Raw genomic sequence first — 20,405 nt, 5'->3', positions numbered from 1 at the left:
AATATAACAACCCAAAAGTGCTTAGGATTGGAGATTCCTCCTCCCTTCCCACCCCGTGATAAATAGGACATCACTCAGATACATATGAAAAGTGAAGACTATATTTATATTTTTCTCTTTGTGGTCAAGTTCACTGACAGGTGGTCCATTCTCAGCCACCCACACCCCACCAAATATTTAAGACATAGAATTACTTTGTTTAGTTGGTTCAGCCCAGATGGAAAATGCAGATCCCTGTGTAAGCTGCATTCCAGCAGCAATGATGTTTAGCTTATGACTGAGCCAGGAATGGCACACTTTTTAAAAGGTAGATAAGAGATGAGAGAGGATCATTTCCAGAAAGTGATGGGAGCTGGGGAAGATGCATAGAGGCCCCAGGTTATAGCTTTTTCTTGGTTCAATCTGCTTTTTATGTTTTTATTAGAAATGGTTAAGAACTAGGAATTGGTGAGGGGTTGGGGAGGCAGCAGAGAGGAATGAAGTGAAGACTGTGGGAGTTAGGGAGGGAATGACCTCAAGACCCAACGTGATGAGAATTCCAAAGGAGGGGGAGGGGGGTCAAAGTCTCCAGGGCTTCCAAGAGCAGAAAAATCTGCTAGACCAGCCTTGGAGGCAGCAGTGGGCACCCATGGAATCTGTTTCATTACATTCATTTTGCATGATTAGCAGCAAACCAGGCTAAAAGAATTAACAGAGCCTTCAAAACAGATGGTTCCTGGGTAACAGGATGTCCTCTTGTCTTGTTTACTCAAGAACAAACTGCGTCTTTGAAAACACTAAAGTCATAACACAAGATCCTCACTGGGTCTCGCCATCTTTGGGAAGAATAGTTGCTTTAAGTCAGTGTTTTTCAAACTGCGGTTGTGACCCATGAATGTTGTGAACCAAGTTAAACGATGTTTGACTAGTGTGTTTTAGTGGAATGTAACAGAAGAATCAAAGTGCCTCTCATCTAGTTTTGTGAAATTTTTGTTTCAGTGGTGTGTATGTATAACAGTATGTATGTGCCAGTTTGTAATGGAAAATGTAGTTCTTATGGTGGAGCAAGATCCAAAAACTAGAAAAATATTGCTTTAGGCAACTTTAGAAGGGAAAGAAAGGATTGACTGTGGTATACCAATATTGTGGTATGTAATTAGCAGAGTGAGCACACTCTCCCCACCTTTTTCCTTAGATGATGCGTGTGCATCTGTGTGTGTGCCTGTGTGTGTGATTCCGCATGATGTGCTAGGCAGCAGCGTACTTCCTCCTAAGAATAACATGTCATAAGATCCAGAGGTTTATTTAAGGAAACACTGCTTAGAATGATAATTTAGAAAATCTGAGAAGCAAATCTATAGCTCCACATCAGGGCTCTTAAGATGAAGAGATCCACGCTCTTTCCATTGACTTAAAATTGTAAATAAGTCCTTAAATGTTTTTTTTTTAGGTCATATAATATCTTTGCCTAAGCACGAGCCAGTCACCTCAACAACAGTAGTATAATTTTACATGGTTTATGTTAAGAAGAAAAGGTTTCACCTGAGTTATTTATGGTGCCTGGCTCCTCACGAGGCGAGTTTCCTGTATATGTATATTACCCTAACAGAAATGTAGAAAATCACCCATACTGCCTTCTGTTTCCAAACACACTGAAAAATGTTTCTACCTTCACATTCCCTGTTAGCCTTTAAAGTCTGACATCTGGTAACAAGGTAAGTATCGAAAACTAAGCAGCCACACCTCAGGGATGCTGGGGAAGTCCTTTGATAGAAAGATGAGGCAGCAGAATGCTCAGAAACTCGGAGACATTATCACCTATTATTGGAAGATTTATTAATATTTGTAAGGTGCAGACTATGATACACAAAAAGACAGTGATGTGAAATGACAGGCGTCTTCATCAGAGGTCTGCTTTGCAGCCTGTGAGTTTAGTTGTCAGCAGTACATTCAAGGCTGAGGACTTGGCGACTTGGGTTCCTTTGCCTCTGACACAAAGCGAGGACCTTCAGTAACAGCTGATGCTCCAATCAGTTTTTTGTTCACACACACTGTTGGCCATAGGAATCTTTCTTATCATGCCTTCCAAGGAAACCAATACCTACCTCCACCACCATCACATTGCAAACGACCAAAAGCACATATGTTCGTGATGCTTTATTCAGAGCTGGCCCGAAAATGAATCCATATGAGAGGCACGTGACAGGAGCTGGCTATGAGACTGACTTAAGACAGCAATGGGAATGTCCCCAGGTTAATGAACTAGATAGAGCATGTTCAAAACAGAGCAGGGAACTACCAACCTCTTCCTTCTGAGAAGATCTGACAGGCTCTTTGGCTGATTTGAAAGCAGTCCCCCTGAAGCTGACCTGGTTCTAAAGTTGAAAATGCTAAGTTTACCTTGCCATGTCCTCTGACATTTTCATAGGGGTTTATTTTATGCTGGGGGTTGCTGATTCTTCCAAAATCTGGGTTTCTGGGATTTGCTGTTTATTCAGCAGGAACCTACAAAGTCTGTGTTTATTCTTGACTGAAAGAATTGAATCCACAGCATCTTTCATCATAAATATAATGCCCTGGGAGAAGATACAGCAGCAAACCAGACAGATAAGGTCCCCAGTATCCAGTACAGTGCCTAGCACACAGTGGGCACCTTAATAGTCGTTGAACAGATATATGAATGATATCTGGGCTGAGATGGTCGAGGTCACATTGGTGTTTTTACTACAATGCTTTGCATCTCTGAAATCACAGATTTCCATTTCACAAGTTAGCAATGGTATTTAATTTTCCTTGGCCAATGTTGAGTTTGATTCATGCAATAAAAAGTATGGACCATTATAATTATCTTAGATTTCCTCTCTGGGTATCTTTTTCTGGCCAAATCTTCATACTAAAGAGATGTTAAGCCACACTGCATTTTCTCTAACTTGCCTGCAAAGATTTACTAAAATAAAACAGATTGATCTTATCCAAGTAACAAAAACAAAAAAGTTATGAAATCATTTTGCTTCACAAATCTAAAATACTATTATTAACCATAATGTTAGCTTACTTAGGTCAATTCTTCAATTGCACTATTGCTTTGAACTTTCACAAATTGTCATTTTCCTTCCATTCTAAATATGACAGTTCAGTTACTAAGGAATTGTTTTTAGTTAACAATTACTTCAATTTCATATGAAACATGAGCTAACACTCTCATCAATTTTTATTCACAATTACCATTGCTTAAGAGTTCCTACTTTCAAAAGAAAATTTGTAATAGCACAGAGGAAAACAAAAATCTCATTTTATAGGTAAATGTAAGTATCAGATAAGTGAGTAGCTTATACATTGTATCCTATTACTATCATTCTCAGTGCCTGAATACTAATCAGTTTAACTGCTTTCAAGCTGTATATTTTTGAATGCAATTAAAACATACAGTCTCACAGTAAATTTCAATGGCTTATTAAAGGCCTTTACATGGCATCAGTATCATATGTTAGAGATGAATGGTGTTTCTAATTTGCTAGCCACTTGGGTCAAGTTTAAGCAGGAAGCGTATTTATACAAGTAATGGTAATACAAACGGTCTCTTGGGAAAAGCTGTTGGTAAGGGTTTAACATTTTTGAAGTATGTTTCTGTATATCTTCAAAGTGGGCATTTTATAGGCATTGGGCCAAAGCATCTTAAAATCATGCTCCTTAGTACAGGCATAACTATTGTCAGTGCTGCCTGAATGCTCAGGTAGACTCATGAGGTGTGCATTTTTAAGGGTGAGTTGAGGTCAGGTGAGGTTCAGGGAGTCGAACCACCTTCATCTGAATAACACTCTTTAGGACCAGGACCCTGCTCCTTAACGTATGGTGGGTAAGGCAGCAGTATTGTCAGCACCTGTACCTGGGGGCCTGATGGAACTGCAGAAACTCTGCCCCCAACCCACTGAATCGGAATCTCCATTCAAACCAGGTCCCCAGATGATCTGCAAGCACTTCAGTGTTGGAGAAGCACTGGGCTAGGACCCCAAAGCCTCTGCTTACCAGGGGCCAAGCACAATGTGTGGCATTACTTTCTTTTTCCTTCTCCTTCTGAAATCATCCTCTTTTTATGATATCCCCTCAGCCAGTTTCCCTTTCTTTCTCCTCACTCCCACACTCAGTCCCCAGATCCACATGAATTTCCCAGCTCTGATATCCTTGCTTGTTATCAAGAAACCACTTCTAGTGCTCTCCACCTGAAGTCACCCAGGGCTCTCTGCTCCTGAGTAACCCTGGGAAGGTCAAGGCGTGGTAATGACTCCCAAGGATTTATTCTGCCTTCCTGCGGCTGGGCCTCCCTTTCTTCATTGATTCTACATGGAGATGCCATCCTTCTGAGTTACCCACCAAAATCCAATCTCTCTTTTCCATTTTAAATGCCTCTGTTCTGAAGGGGGAATTTCTTTGTCCCTGTTTCCGGTCATGGAATGCTGCCTTCCTAACCTGGCATGAAGCTTCTTTGCTAATATTTGCAGGGCACAGTAAGGACAAAAGGGAGCCATGCCAGATGTTTGGGGGAATCACAGACAGGGTTTACTCAGTAGAGGGAAATAGTATGCAGTTACTAATGTCCCACTTAGCAGACCCCTTAACACATTTCATTTGGCCCCACTTTTGCATTGAGGGACTCAGCCTGCAAGAAGCAATTGGAGATCCAAACTCAGACCCAGACTGGCCAGCCAGTTGACTCCTAGAAGCAATTTGGTCCCTCTGTTCTAAACTGTGCAGGGGTAAAAGGCTCTGCAAAGAAGTGAACTGGGCATTTAGAAGCAAGTTGCTTACAAATTCAGGCTCTGTGGGCTGGGGGTTAGCGCAGCCAATGGTCAAGGGAACATTTTTGGGTCAACCAGGTGAGGACCCCTCAAAGCTTCTCTGGAGTGGTCAACACCCAGGACAGATCTCTTTAATCAGAAGAGACTGGCAGGGGGAGAAACAAGATTGCTTTCTGGCCATAGTGAGTCCGAGGACCGCGTTTGCAGCTTCCATTCTTCTTGAGGCCAACAAACCAATTCTTCTCTGCATGCTTCTTGGATATATAGGTGTTGTAATGGTTCTCCTCCAGCCTTTCCAGGAACAAACATTCCTCATTTGGTGTCTGCTAAAAAGATAAAACCAAAAGAGAGTAGGACAATCAGTGAGTAGTTTCACATGGGGGTCCCCATTTACTAGCTCTGTGACATTGGGCAAAATACTAAAGCTCTCCATGCCTCAGTCTCCTCTTCAGGAAAATTGGGGTCATGGTGGAACTTATTTCACAGGGTAGTCATAAGGACTTAGAACAGCACCTGGCACTAAAGAGCCTTCAATATGCATTTGCTATTATTATAAACTCCCTTTCCATTTAAAATCAATTTTAAAGTAATTAAGATGCTACTGATAAGAGCCATCCTGCTGACCATAAGTACCTTGAGGGCAGGGCTGGATCTTTCATCTCTGTAGTGGCCTGGCACACAGGCCTGACCATGGAAAAACATTCAAAATAGGTAAAAACCAGACTGTGATGTAGTGGGTTGTTGTTGTTGTTGTTGTTTTAACTTGAAGACTAGACTTAGAGAATAAACAAAAAGCTGCTAAAATGCCTTTTTATCCTGGTGATTTTCACTAACATTAGGATTTTACCCAAGTATTGTTATGAAGATATGCTTGTGCAAAATCTATCCTAAGCATGAAACATATCCTAGAATGTAAATGTTTTTTTTTAATGAAAATAGCTTTATTTTTTGCTACTTATAAAAAGAATCTTATAAATAGATGCTACTTGTGGTCAGGCACAGTGGCTCATGCCTGTAATCACAACACTTTGGGAGGCTGAGGCAAGAGGATTGCTTGAGCCCAGGAATTTGAGGCCAGTCTGGGCAACATAGCAAGACCCATTCTCTACAATTTTTTTTTTTTTAATTAGCTAGGTGCCATGGTGTGTGCCTGTCCTCCTAGCTACTTAGGAGGCTGAGGTAGGAGGATTGCTCGACCCCAGGAGTTTGAGGCTGTAGTGAGCTATGATTGTACCACTGCACTCTAGTCTGGGTGACAGAGCGAGACCCTGTCTCTAAAGAGTGATAAAAATGCTACTTATAAGAAGAATTGTACTTTTAAAAATATACCTTTACTTTGTAAAAAGAAAAAACTATCCCAAAACCCACCGCCCAGATATAGGCAACTGTTAATCACTGATGAACATCCTTCCCTACATCTCTTTATGTACATACAGACTAGATAAGGGTATATGGATATAGACTTATGATATCATCAAAATGTCATGTTTTATTTGATGTTTTAAAAATGAACAACAAAACTATGAAAACATTCAATACTGCTAACGAGAAAAATGCAAACTAAAAATTATTTATCATATGTTAGCTATCCTCCTACGTGCAAAGATAAAAAAAAAAAAACATTTGCACAAAGATAAAAAACCATTTGCAGGACTTAGAATGTGGGAACTAGGCACTGCCATGCACAGTTGGTGAGAAAAATTAGTGGAAACTTTCTGAAGACAGTTTAGCCATATGTATCAAAATTTACAAGATGTATTACCTTTGACTCAGCAATTTCACTTCTAGGAATCTACCCCTAGGAGATGGTTGAGTAAGTGTACAACTGTATTTTTGAGGATGGTCTGTGAACCAACGGTTATAGGGGCAAGCGATTAGGAGTAACCTATATGTCCATGGAAAGGTGATTGGTTAAGGGGATAAAAGAATATCCGTACAGTAGAATCCAGTGCAGCTGCACATTTATTAAGTTGAAAATCAGCCACAACATGGCCGGGCGCGGTGGCTCACGCTTATAATCCCAGCACTTTGGGAGGCCGAGGCGGGCGGATCATGAGGTCAGGAGATCGAGACCACAGTGAAACCCCGTCTCTACTAAAAATACAAAAAAAAATTAGCCGGGTGTGGTGGCGGGCGCCTGTAGTCCCAGCTACTCGGAGAGGCTGAGGCAGGAGAATGGTGTGAACCCGGGATGTGGAGCTTGCAGTGAGCCGAGATTGCGCCACTGCACTCCAGCCTGGGCGACAGAGTGAGACTCTGTCTCAAAAAAAAAAAAAAAACCAAAAAAAAAAGAAAATCAGCCACAACATATTAAAGAGTGCAGTTACTTGAAAAAAATCCAGCAACCGCTGTTTTGCTTACTTGTAGTTAATCTGTTGGTAGACGGGGAATTCAGTTTTTGAACTTTCTATTCGTCAAGATCTTAGAATATATTTATTACATTTGGGTCTAAAACAGGTATATTAAAACACTTATGCTGGGAACTGAGATATCTGACTTTGCTTTGCCTTTTTCAAGTCGTGTGACCCCTACAGTCTCTCTTCACCCACAGTGGTTGGTGATTCCCTGTCTGGTGGTTTCCGATTATGTTGTTCATTGTTCTTCTCTATGTGTGAGCATGTTTGTTTCTTTAGATTATAAACCCTAGTGAGGAAGGAGATGGAATCTTGTTGGTCTTCTCTCCATCCCCCAGACACAGAGCCTTGCAAATAATAGGTGCTCACCAGCTAAGTAATGCGTTTAATTTGATTCTTGAGACAATATAAAGCAGTCAGTAAAGTCAGCCTTTCTTAGTAAGGAACTGTGTAACAGGAAGTATCCTGCTTCTTATTCATTCATAATCTAGTGAAATGACAACTGGGTGAGACACTTTAGATCATTTTGGAACAAGATGAGATATAAATATAATATTTTATCGGATGACTCTGCTGCCTCTGGAGGAACTTGGTGCAGACATTCGTGTTTGATGCATGTTGTTTCGGGTAGAAGGAGGTAGACAGCTTGGACCTATGTGGGTTGCCCACTCCCTTGTAGGCAGGACTCACCCCTGACACCTCATCGTGGGCATCAGGCCTGTGTTCTGTGACGAAGGTGAGGATGGCCACATTCCCCACCTGATGTCTCTATTATACTGGAGCAGTTGACACACACAAAATAGCTGAGTCACAGGCTGAGTCAGCAGGCCAGATCAGCGGTGCTCCGTCCCTCCACCAGGATTTGTCAGCACTCATTATGCACTTGGTACAATGCTGAAGATGTGTGGGTTAACTATTGATTGATGTTTGTTGTTTAAATTGTCTTCTTTTTTATATTTAGCATGTTTCCCCTCCCACTCTAAATTACATAGGTGACATATACTTACTGTAAAAAAAATTTGGAAAATATAGGAAGTTATTCACATATTATAAAACCACCCATTCTCCACCCCCAGAGATAACTATATCAGTATTTTCATATATAGCCTTTCAAACTTTAAAAAAATGTATATATCCTTTCCACACACACAAGTTTGAATCAGGATGGATTAGTGCCCAAATTTTGTGAAGAGCATGAAGCAGAGCTTTGAGATATCTCAGAACTTCTCTTTATCAATGGGGAAAATGCAAACATTTTTAGGCGTAATATATTAAGATCATATTTCAGGTGAATTGTAGTGATGGCCATGTCTATAGTGGGAGAAGGGGGTGCCTGGAGCCTATCGGAAATTAGATTCTGGGAGTTCTCCCTCAATATTTTTATATAAGTGAAAGCAGGTTACCATAAACATCAAAATTTATTTAAAGGGGGAAAAGCCATAAAACTGTGGCATAACCTAAGACACAGTCAGGGTGAGGGGCTTCTAAGCTGATGACTTGTCTTACAGCCATCAGTGGTCTGCGACGGGCCAGCCCCTCTGATGGGCGCATTCTGTGTGTTGCACTACTGAACCCACGTACGCTCTGTGTGAGGCGGTTATGATCCATGACCGTCCTCATTTTAGACAAGGCTCAGAGTGGGTAAGTGACTTGCCAGAGTGGCAGAGGCATGAGATTTAATCATGAGTCTGAGACGGAATGATTGGCTGATGGATTGATTTTACTACCGCTTGGAAGAACTACCTTAAAAAAATCCCCTACTGCCAAACCCCTTAAAGCCATCCCAGGTGATCTGTACTGAGCACATAGCATTTTAGAGGTTACCTATTATCCTGGTGATTTAATCTCCTGATCCCCAGTGGGCAGTGAGAGGAAACAAAACTGTATTCACATCGGGACCCTTGGCTGAGACAACAACTTCAAGAGGGTTTCCTGTGCCCTCTGTCACTTGGCAATTTTATATAAGTTGAAGCTCCAGACTAAAATTCCCCCTACTGACTGTCTTTTTGAAGACATCTTCATAAAAGGGAGGAAAGGGGTTGGGGGATTGGGCTAGGAATTACAGCCAAGCCTTAGTTTATCAACTGTTAGGATACAGAGGAGGGAACATTAAAATCTAGAAATAACTTCAAAACCTGCAGTCGTTAGTTTAAGCTGTCTCTCCAGTTAACTCCTGTCACAGAGATACCAATAGGGGCAAAATCACATTGCCTCTATTTCTGTTCCTTTCCCATAAAGACCTATCTATACATGGTCAAACCTGTATATAGCATTAGCTATGATAGGGAAAGGGCAGGGAGCATGGAGGATTTTAGCTACTGAAGAAACAATTAGACTACGCCTCTCCATGCAGCTCATTCATCCTCACATCCTTTCAGTACCTAACATGGCACTTAGACACAGGAGACATTTGATAAATGTTGAATTAAGTTATTAAGCTTTCTATCCTTTTAGGTGATCCTTTCAGAATAAAAGGGGCTATTTTCAAAGTTTAATGCATGACATATAAACTGCGAAAGCCCAGGCTCTGCCATTTGTGTAAAAATAAATAAGAGACACACCTATAGCACGTAGTACCTAGGTATTCAAGAAACATTTTTGGGCTGTGTGTGGTGGCCTATAATCCCAGCACTTTGGAAGGCTGGGGCCGCTTGAGCCCAGGGGTTTGAGACCAGCCTCAGCAACATAGTGAGACCTTGTCTTTACAAAAAATAAAAACATTAGCCGGGCATGGTGGTATTCATCTGTAGTCCCAGCTACTCAGGGGGCTGAGGGGGGAGGATTTCTTGAGCCCGGGAGTTCGAGGCTTCAGTGAGCCATGATTGTGCCACTGCACTCCAGCCTGGGCGACAGAGCCAGACCCTGTCTCAAGGTGAAAAAAAGAAAGAAAAACATTTTTGGAATGAATGAATGAATGAATGAATGGAATGGGATTAGATATTCTAAAATGAGTGACTGAAGAGTTACCAAAACATCAATCAATCTTTCCTCTGTGTTTATATGATAATACATTTGGGTGTTTTGAGAGAATACCACAAGAAACTCTTTTATGTTCGTGCCTAAAATAAAGCAGGGTGAGGGTGGGAATCCTTCTGGAAAAAATAACAAACAGAGACTAATTGTTGCTTTATAGTTTGCCTCACTCCATGTAACAAGATTTCTGGAAACCTCAAACCTTGGCCACGTCTGGAAGCATGTCAGCTTCATACTTACTGAGCCGTATAAAAGCCCGTCGGTGTCCATGGCCAAGTACTGGCCAGTCTCGGTACTCTTTATATACACCTCCCCCACGCTTTCCGCACTGAGCTGCAGCTGAACTGGAATAAAAATAACATGAGCAAAAGTAAATAAACACTACGCTTTTGCCGATAGGACCCGGCAGCCAGGACAGTTGGCCATGGAAAATTCTGCTCATTCATTTCACGGAGCCCTCAGGGATGAGCCTCAGATTAATCAAAACATAGAAATACAGTCCCTTTTTCTTTGCCTTCCAAAGAAAGCTGTCCATCGGGAATTACGTCCTTGGGAAAGGAAGGAGAGACAACAGCCGGCTCACCTACCTGTCCACCCTGTTGGTTACAAAATGACCCTGAGTGCACCTTCACGGTGCCTCGCTCCTTTCTTTCTGTCACCTGTAGGAAAATAATCACAGGAGGAAATGGCACTCACTCCCCCGGGCTCCCTCATCCCTGCAATCTTGGGATGCCACAGAGTAGGATCTGGCCAGCCTGCATGTGTTCTGCTTTCATTATCAACCTGCATAGGGGTGCCTTTTAATTGTCTGGGCCTTCTAGTCATGGGAGAGACTCCTGTCCGCAGATCGTTATTTTATAAAATCTGAGATTGCTATTTTCCCTGAGACAGAAGAGGTTCCCAGGGAGTTAGGACTGGTTGCCACATATGAAACTCGGGGAACTCCCTCACAATGAAGTTTCCGTCAATCCCTCAGCCTCTATGGCAACCCACCTGGGGTACAGGCAGAGGGGAGATCGCCAGCTCCTGATGGAGGGAGAATGAAGCCGTTACCTGGAAATGCAGTGATGAGAACAGTGGTTCTCAACTGGGGGTGATTTTGCTCCAGCGGGGACATTTGGCAATCTCTGAAGACAGTTTCTGTTGTCACAGCTAGGGGGGCGGGTGCTACTGGCATCTGGTGGGTAGAGGCCTGAGATGCTGCTAACATCCTGCAATGCACAGGGCAGCCCCCACAGCAAAGAATTTTCCCGCCCAAAGAGTCGGCAGCGCCCAGGTTGAGAAACCTGGAGATGGAGCGAAAGGACTACGAGTTACAGAGTCACACTCTCCTCATTCACACTGATTGACACTCCCAAGGTGCTGGACACTTAATTGGAATCCAATATCCATTTGATAATTATTAACTTATTTATTCACCCTAGGGTGCCCTCTTGAGAGAGGTGCTTTGATAATTCACATTTGGGAATTGGAATTAATTCTAGACTCTTCGGGATAATTTATTTGGTCATTAGACTGTCACAACCATCATTACGACTAGGAGTGAAATCTAGACCAGGAACCAGTGGCTGCCCAGTAGTTAGTTCCGTAGGAAGATGAGGGGGCATCTCTGAGGTTCGTCTTGGCAGAGGCCGAGGGGCAGGAGAGGCTGGAACACACAGGGCTTTGGTTGGTAGATCTAGACCCCTCATTGCCTTTTCTTTGCTTTCTTTTCTTTTTTTTTTTTCTTTTGAGACGGAGTCTTGTTCTGTTGCCCAGGCTGAAGTACAGTGGCGCGATCTCGGCTCACTGCAAGCTCCGCCTCCCGGGTTCAAGCAATTCTCCTGCCTCATCCTCCCCAGTAGCTGGGACTACAGGCATGCACCACCATGCCCGGCTAATTTTTGTATTTTTAGTAGAGACGGGGTTTCACCATGTTGGCCAGGCTGGTCTCAAATTCCTGACCTCATGCTCCGCCTGCCTCAGCCTCCCAAAGTGCTGGGATTACAGGTGTGAACCACTGCGCCCGGCCTGTTTTCATTTTTAATTTAATGTCTTTGAATAGGAAATATACTTCCATGTTTCCAAATAGCAGAGGAGATAGTGAAAAGCTTCCTTCTGGAGTGCACATCTCCTGGGGGGATGCAGAAACAAGGAAACCCCTCCTAGACACCTTGTGTGTGTATCCTTTCTAGAGAGCTTGTGTGCGTATATTGCACAGTTCTGCACCTTGCTTTTTTTTTTTTTTTGCTTAACAACTAATTGTAGATCTTTCTACATCAGTATGGAAAGAGTGAACTTCTTTCTTCTTGCCAGTTGAATTGTGTTCCGTTATGTAGCTATACCATAATTATTTAACAACTTCTCTGTTAATATGCCTGTATTTTCTTATTTCTCTTTGCTTTCCCCATCTCCTGATTCACCCCCAGGATGATACACAGTTTCATCACCATTACCTAAGATGCAATTCTCCCTTCCTTGGAAGTCTGCTGTGGAGACTCAGGACTTCCTCCAGCTTCCTGTGGCAAGTGGAGTTTATTTAATTCACAGGAAGGAACTGGAAGCCACTGATGCACTTTCTCCTTTCTCACAGGTCCTCCTAGGAGTGGTTAGCTCTGAGAGTGTAGCCATGAGGGAACAGGCCAATGGGCCTCCACTGTAAGGTGGGCCCTGCTCTCTCGAGCCTTCAGTCACACCACTTGCTCACTCTGTCTTTCTGCTCCTATTCAATTCAAACTTTCCCTGTTTTCCTGGGATCTTTGCACATGGTATGCCCTCTCTCTGGGACCTTCTTCCTCCAGATATTCACAAGGTCCTTCTCCTCCAGGCCTCAGCCTAAATATCCAAAAAGAGGACCTCCCCAGTAACCTGTGACACTCTGCGCACCGGGTCCTTTCATCCCCACTCATTCTCCTTGCCAATGCCACCCTCCCCCACATCCTCCTCCTTCTCTGCCCCTTGTTTCTTTCATGGCACTTGGTACAACATGCAATGATTTTATTATCTAGGGAGCTACTGATCTATTTCTGCCTCCTCAGGAAAGTGTACACTCTGAGAGGATGGGAAGAGATCTTGTCCTGTTCCCTCTGGGGTCCTCAGCACCTCCTACAGTGCCCTGCACAGAGTGGGCAGTCTACATTATTTGGCGAATGAATGGTGTTGGGCTAATATTGGCAGAGATGATTCTCCTGGCCCATCATCAATAATCTGTGCACTTTGAGTTATGTTTCCAATAACGCTCTGAGGGGTGCAGTAAGATGGGACCACGTGGAGAGTTGTAAGGCTCAAGGCTGGGCTCTGAGCTGAGTGACCTTGGCTAGGCTGCATAGCCTCTTAGACACAGTCTTTTTCAGTAAAATGAGGGGTATTTGCGCTCAGTCTCCATAAAGTTATTTCTCAGTCTAACAGTCTATGGAGCAAGTAGATACATGGAATGCCAATATAATATTCTTTGGCAATAAAAAGGAACAGAGTTCTGAGGCGTGCCACAACACAGATGAGTCTGGAAACAGTGCTGAGTGGGAAGAAAGCATCACAAAGGACCATGTGTTTTATGTTTCCATGTAAATGAAATGTCCAGAATAGGCAAATCCATAAAGACAGCAAGTAGATTCAGGGTATCCAGGGCCAGGGTGGGTGGAGATGGGGGAATTATGGTTAAAAGGCATGGGGCTTCTTTTTGAAAATATTCTAAAATGGATTGTGGTGTTGGTTGCACAACTCTGTTAAGTTGTAAGAAAATCCACTGCATTGCACAACTTAAATAGGTGAATTGTATGGTATGTGTGTTATCTCAATAAAGCTGTTTTTTTTTTTTTTAGAAAATGGTTATCAGACTTTATGGTTTTCAGAGAACATTTACATATACTTTTCTGTCAATTTCTCAGCATAATCCTATATGTTTAAGAGAGATCAAAGGAAGGGGCTAACTTTACTGATCACCTACAATGTGCCAGGCATCATGCTAGTTTCGATCTTGATATAAATAGTATAAAATTAAAGAGTGTGGGCTCCAGAACACAACTGCATGAACTCAAGTTCTGCTTGGCTGCCTATTAGCTGTGTGATCATTTTGCAAAGTATTTGCCTCTGTTTTGTTATCTATAGTGGGAGTTGTTGTAAGGGCTAATGCATGGAAAGTGGCCAGTACTCGTATGACTGTTTCCTCTGTGCTTTTGTGACCTTTTCTCCTGGAAGCATTCCCTGGAGGGAGGTGGTGCTTGCTCTGTCCTTTAGGTGAAGAGCTGGAGTTTGGTGAGAGTGTGTTTTATGCAACATTATACTTCTAAGAAGGGGAAAAGTCATGACCAGACCCCAGGCTGAGTACTCCAAGTATCCTACTTTTTCCTGTCTTTCACACAACCTCTTGGGCTCCAATTATGGGAATAGATTGATCCAAATCCAGCCATACTGTCCTGCTCAGACCCTCTTGTGTTCAAGATCACACATGGACAAGATGGCGGGTGGCCATCCAGGATCCCATTTGTAGCCATGGAATGGAGTGAGGTTAGTTGCCTGGGACTCTTTTCAACCTATCGCCCGTATATGTAGATATTTAGTCAAACACATTATAGGTGCTACAGAAACCCCAAAGGGGAGGTCTTTTTAGGTAATCAAGGAAGTTTTTGTTTGTTTGTTTGTTTTTTCTTTCTTTTGAGATAGAGTCTCACTCTGTTGCCCAGGCTGGAGTGCTGTGGTGTGATCTCAGCTCACTGCAACTTCCACCTCCCAGGTTCAAGTGATTCTCCTGTCTCAGCCTCCCGGGTAGCTGGGATTACAGGCACGCACCATCATGCCCGGCTAGTTTTTTTTTGTATTTTTAGTAGAGACAGGGTTTCACCATGTTGGCCAGGATGGTCTCAAACTCCTAACTTCAGGTGATCCAGCCCCCTCGGCCTCCCAAAATGCTGGGATTACAGGCGTGAGCCACCCTGCCCAGCCAATCAAGGAAGATTTTTAAAAAGCTTTTCATTTCCTATGCATTTCTGTTTTGCTGCCTTCAATAGCACCTACTTGTCTGGCCATGGGGCTGAATAGGGTTGGCTTTGCCATTTGTGGAGTTCCATCATGGCCATGAAGAGGCCTCATAGAGGTAAACAAGAGCCAGAGGCCTGCTTAGCACATGACTTCAGCCCTCAGCCATGAGTCCCGACACCAGGTTTGTTGTGCCGGTGAGAGTTCGTCTCAAGAGTTTCCTCTGTAAATATTATTTCTCCAGGATGTCCAAGTTTCATAGCTCATTTTCACTAGATTTCTTTCTGGCTAAGTTTCCTAAACATATATCCTTCTTCAAGTAGGGCTGGCAGGAAGGAGCAACACCCAGGCTGAGCGGCTCGTGTAGCTGGCTTGGTGTCCAGCTCTCTAGTGTGACTTCATTCCAGTTTTCCAGACTTACATCCTCTTGCAGCTGCTGCTGAGGACGGGCAAGGAAGGAGAGAGCATGAGAAAGGGGGGCCTTGGGAAGAGGGAGGGGGCTGGCTACACAGCAGCAGCTCCTTCCTCGGGTAGCAGCTCAGGGTTGGGGGACGGAGAACCGTTCAGTCAACACATTCATCTACTAGGTGCTGGGACTTACGCTCAGTGCCAGCCATGGTCCCTGCACTTGGGGCTTCCGCATGATTAGGGATACAGACAAATGAACCTGGGAGTGATACAGCAACACAATAACAAAAGCTCCACTTGTTTTTGAGCTAAAAGCAAACAAAAGCACAAGAACTGCAATATTCTTCTCTCTCTCTGTGTGTGTGTGTGTGTGTGTGTGTGTGTGTGTGTGTGTATGTAGTTTTTTTTTAATTCCCTTTCAAAGAAAGGCAGAATATAACATATAGTGAAAAAAACAAAATTGCAGTGGGAGAATATAGTAAATCCTTGATGAAAATTATATTAAAAGACACAATACATTCGGAGGCCAAGGCAGGTAGATCACAAGGTCAGAAGATCAAGACCAGCCTGGCCAACAGGGTGAAACCCCGTCTCTACTAAAAATAAAAATAAAAATAATAATAAAAAAAATTAGCCAGATGTGGTGGTGGGCGCCTGTAACCCAAGCTACTTGGGAGGCTGAGGTGAGAGAATTGCTTGAACCCAGGAGGAGGGGGTTGCAGTGAGCCGAGATCGCGCCACTGCACTCCAGCCTGGTGACAGAGCGAGATTCCGTCTCAAAAAAAGAAAAGAAAAAAAAAACACAATACAACGTGTGTAGCTCATGAATATATCTATAGTAAAATATAAAACTGTGCACCAGATACTGACCAGAGTCATACAAGTAGCTGCTTTGGGAAGGATAAGAGGAACTAAGACTGGAAGAGGAATTGAGGAAATGTTTCCTTCATCCTAACTCTATTTCTTTATAAACAGTTCTGAGGTAAGAACAGCCAGCTGGTGACACTGGAGGACTCGGAGTGATGGGATTCCTGGTGTTTGCTGGTGTTTAGTCCATATCTAGTGCATAGTTTTCTATTTTGCTACATGTACATGAACTATGCATATTGTTTTGTGTATTTTACAAAATTTTCATCAGAGATTTGCTATGATCTCCCCTGATTCTCCTTCATACATTTTAGGATGGTAGCTGATGTGTTAAAGCTCCGTTCATAGTCAATGGGACACTTAGAGCTGGCCAAGACTCCCGCTTTTTGTTCCTGGTGACCCCTGAGATGTTGTATGACCCAGCTTAGGCTTGAGTCCATGTTGCATCTAGACCAGAGCATAGGCACTTATAAAAGGTGGGTCTTCTTGGGGGCAGATAGGGACCCAGGAGAACTGGGGAGGCAGGACGGGTGGATGAGGCACCACTAAAGCTCTAACTGCTCTGTCCACTCCCTTTTTCAATACCCCCTGACCAGGTTAGCGCACAGAGCAAATGAGGAGGAGCAAGCATCTCTTCTTTATCCCATATAGGGATCTAGGAGTTGCTATCTATGAACAGGAAGGTCAGTGTCTCTCAAGCATCCCAGGGATGAAGGGGCAAGTACTTTTTGAAAAACAAGATACATCCATGGTCCGTAGGGTAGGTATTTCATTTTCCCCTTCTGAAATGGGGACATTAACAATTAATTTAGCTGAAGAAATGGAAAGCAACTTTTAAAAAGGTACTCTAATGATAGAAATTTCTTGGAGAAATTCAAACTTAGATAAAGCATTGTAAAAATGTATGGGAAGAGGGCTGGAAGTGTTTACTTGGTGGATTTGTGACTGTATGTGCCCCCAATAGAATCCAGAGTCCTGCTCCTTTACTAGGAATGAGTTAAGAAGTGTTGGTTTGAAAATGGCCTATTTGTCAGAACTACATGTCAATGAAACTGAAATGTGCAAACTCACCTTTGTGGGTCATGGTCTTCCTTGTCCCATGCTCATTATTTAAACTGCTTCACGAGTCCCTGCATACCTGGGAAACCTACATAAAGGGGAGCCCAGAGCTTTTGCATGGCTGTGCTAGCCCCCAACTAGGTGTTCACACCTTTTGTCTGAGGAACTAAGTTTGTAGCTTTGGTTTTCTCTTCTTCTCCCCAAAGCCCTCCATTAGGTCTTAGCAGTAGTTTGTTCACAGTAAGAATAGCAATCCCTTACTTTCCAAAAGTAGAAAAAAGGAAAAAGGGTTATGAGCCTGCCAGTGCCAAGAGAAGTCAACTTTGAGGTCTTTCACCCTGTTTCTGAGCCCCAAGCTATCCTAGCATCTTCCTGTCCCATCCCAGGAAGATGTAAAGATAAGACCACAACTGGTGCATTCAATGAGGAAAATGCCTGGACAGAGAGGTTCTGCTTCTGTAGCATGTCTGTCTGTGGCCTGTAAGCCTGCTTTCCGCCTCTGCTCTCCAAAGAGAGGCCAAGAGAGATTATGTGCCTGGTTTATTCTGGGTTGGAGACTTCCCGTCCTTTGCCGTGTTTACCCAAAGTGAGGTCAGCCTCATTCAGAGCTTGGTGAGGTTGTTTTATGTCAGTGGCATTTATAATTAAAATGTAACCACAAGCTGGGATTGGTAAAACATTAGAGAAAGACAGAGAAGGGAAAAAATCGAATTTGGGGGAAAATAATTCCAGTGGTAAAAAATATATATATACACACATACATACATATATATACACACATCTATATATATATATACACACACACATATATGTAAATATATATGAAAAAAAACACCTTATCTTAAAAGGTGTTTGCTTCTTTAAGGTCTGAAAAAGTTGCCTGGAAAATTTTGATACAGTCCAGAGACTGAATGACATATATATATATGCGTGTGTGTGTGTGTATATATATATATACACATATATACACACACATATATATACACATATATATATATACATACACACCATATATATAGTATATAGTATATATTATATAGTGTGTGTGTGTGTATTTTAAAGTTTATGTATAAAAATCCTCTATGTAATCAGATGAGGGTTGTGGGGAGGAGGGCAAGGAGTCCTTCCCATCACATACGACCGAGGTGAGAGCACCCTGTCATGGAGTACATTCCTTCCTGGAGACCTTCCCCTCTCTCTGACTTTTGGCAGTGGGGTCCAGCTCTCCCCATCGTGGTCATTTGAAAAACTGTTTTGACTTCGGGTCTATGCTGGTGGGGAATAAAGTGCCTTAACTGCTAGGTGTTGAGTGATCTCAACCAGGGAATAGAAGTCTAGACTCCCCTAAAGCAACAGGGCAGGAGGCATTTCATGAAGAGGAATCTGCCCTTTAGAAAGGGCTGCAAGGTAGGATTGTTTTGAGCAGTGAACTCTGCTAGCGCCTTTAGGATGTGGCTTGATTTATAAATATTTGATTGGCACACACTTTGCTTAAGAACATTTCCATTTGTGCAGTGAGTGGTGCCGGTAATTCTGCTCCCCACGTAGCCTCTTGCGTGCTTGGGGAGCTGAGGAGTTGTGGGCTGTGGCAGGCAGCTGAAGGTTTGGAATGCTCGTGAGGAAATAATTCTCTAATTATTGTTCCAGTTATTAATCCCATTGAGGGATAAGTCATGGTCCCCCTTCACCCGAGAGGAAACTCCCCAGAAAGATCGGAATCAATCACAGAGCAGACTTGCCCTGCCAGAGGAGTGAGACGGGGTGGGGCTTGCTGCACCTGTGCCTGGGCACATTATGCCTCTGTGTCAGGCCTCAGGGGCTTCAACTTAGATAGTCCCAGAGAAGCTGAGACAAAGAGTCACCCTCAGTTCTGCGAGCAAGCATAGCATTCACTTAATCTAACAGACTTGAAAGGTCAGCTGGTTAGGTGAGGAAGGCTCAGGAATCCCGGAAGAATGATGATCAATACCATTTTTTTTGAGCACTTGTGTGCCTAGCAGTGTGCTAAACACTCTTACAAACATTATCACATTAAAACTCCTATGTTCCTATGAGTGGGTGCTGTTGTCATTCTTGTTTTTAAAACAAGGAAACTGAGGCACATTGAGAAGTAACTGTCCCAGGATGATACAACTGGTGAACAGCAGTGTTGGGACCTGACCTACACCCATCCGATCCACAACACAGATGTGTTTATTGAATCAGTTTGTGGGGCAGAACTGCTGTCATGATGTTGGTGTCGGATGGTGGTGGGATATGGAAGGAGCCTTGGTCCTGGAAGCAGAAGACGTGGTCGGTGCCAAGCCCTCCCAGTTAGGAGCTGGTCACGCCTGTCAACTGCAGTGTTCTTAGAGTGATAATAATTAGTAACTTCTCAAGGTTGTGGTTAGGTGGAAGTGAAGGAGTTCAGCATAATGCTCAGCACATATCAGGGCTCATAGATGTTTATTGAATATATTGTTGACTTTGAATTTAGCTGCCACCAATACACTTCAGTCACTTATCAAATCAATGTTTACTGGGCATTTTACCAAGTGGCAGGCAATGTGCTAGACACAAAATTTGTAGTGTTGAGCAATAAGAGACAAAGTCCTTGTCCTCTAGGAGTCCAGTAGGAGGGAAAACCATTAAATAATCGCACAAATAAATGGAGAATTATAACCCTGAGGACAGCTGCATGGTACGTGAGACGCTCCTCAAATGCTTGTGTCCAAAATGGAACTGGCCATCTTCTCCTGGACCTGATCCTCTTCCAGGACCTCCCGCTCTCATGGTGACACCACTTACGTGTCCCCCTGAGCTGAAGCTTAGGGGCCAACATGAACCTTCTCACAAACTGTGCCCATCAGCCCTGGAATCTATGCAGCACTCCCTGGCTGATTCTGCCTGGCCTTCCTAGCATGGCAGCGTAACCAATGTTCACAGTCCATATTGGTAATTGCCTGCAGCAGCGATCTAAGGAATGGTAATGGGACAAACCAAAACCATCTTCTCTGCAGGCCAGAAGTCCACCAGT

At 43.3% G+C, this 20,405-nt stretch overlaps 1 protein-coding gene across 1 annotated transcript in view; it reads right to left on the bottom strand.

Moving 5' to 3' along the window:
- Positions 1-1,793: 1,793 nt before the first annotated feature.
- FGF1 (fibroblast growth factor 1) overlaps positions 1,794-20,405 on the bottom strand; it is a 96,646-nt gene continuing 78,034 nt past the window's right edge. The window contains 2 exon segments of the mRNA XM_003266554.3: positions 1,794-5,101; positions 10,343-10,446. Of these exon segments, the coding sequence (XP_003266602.2) occupies positions 4,907-5,101; positions 10,343-10,446 (299 nt within the window). The 3' untranslated portion in view covers positions 1,794-4,906.

This window comes from Nomascus leucogenys, chromosome 2, assembly GCF_006542625.1.
Source record: "Nomascus leucogenys isolate Asia chromosome 2, Asia_NLE_v1, whole genome shotgun sequence".
Classification (NCBI taxonomy): domain Eukaryota; kingdom Metazoa; phylum Chordata; class Mammalia; order Primates; family Hylobatidae; genus Nomascus; species Nomascus leucogenys.
Note: the sequence above shows the minus strand (reverse complement) of the source record. Positions and strands in the feature narration are given on the sequence as shown.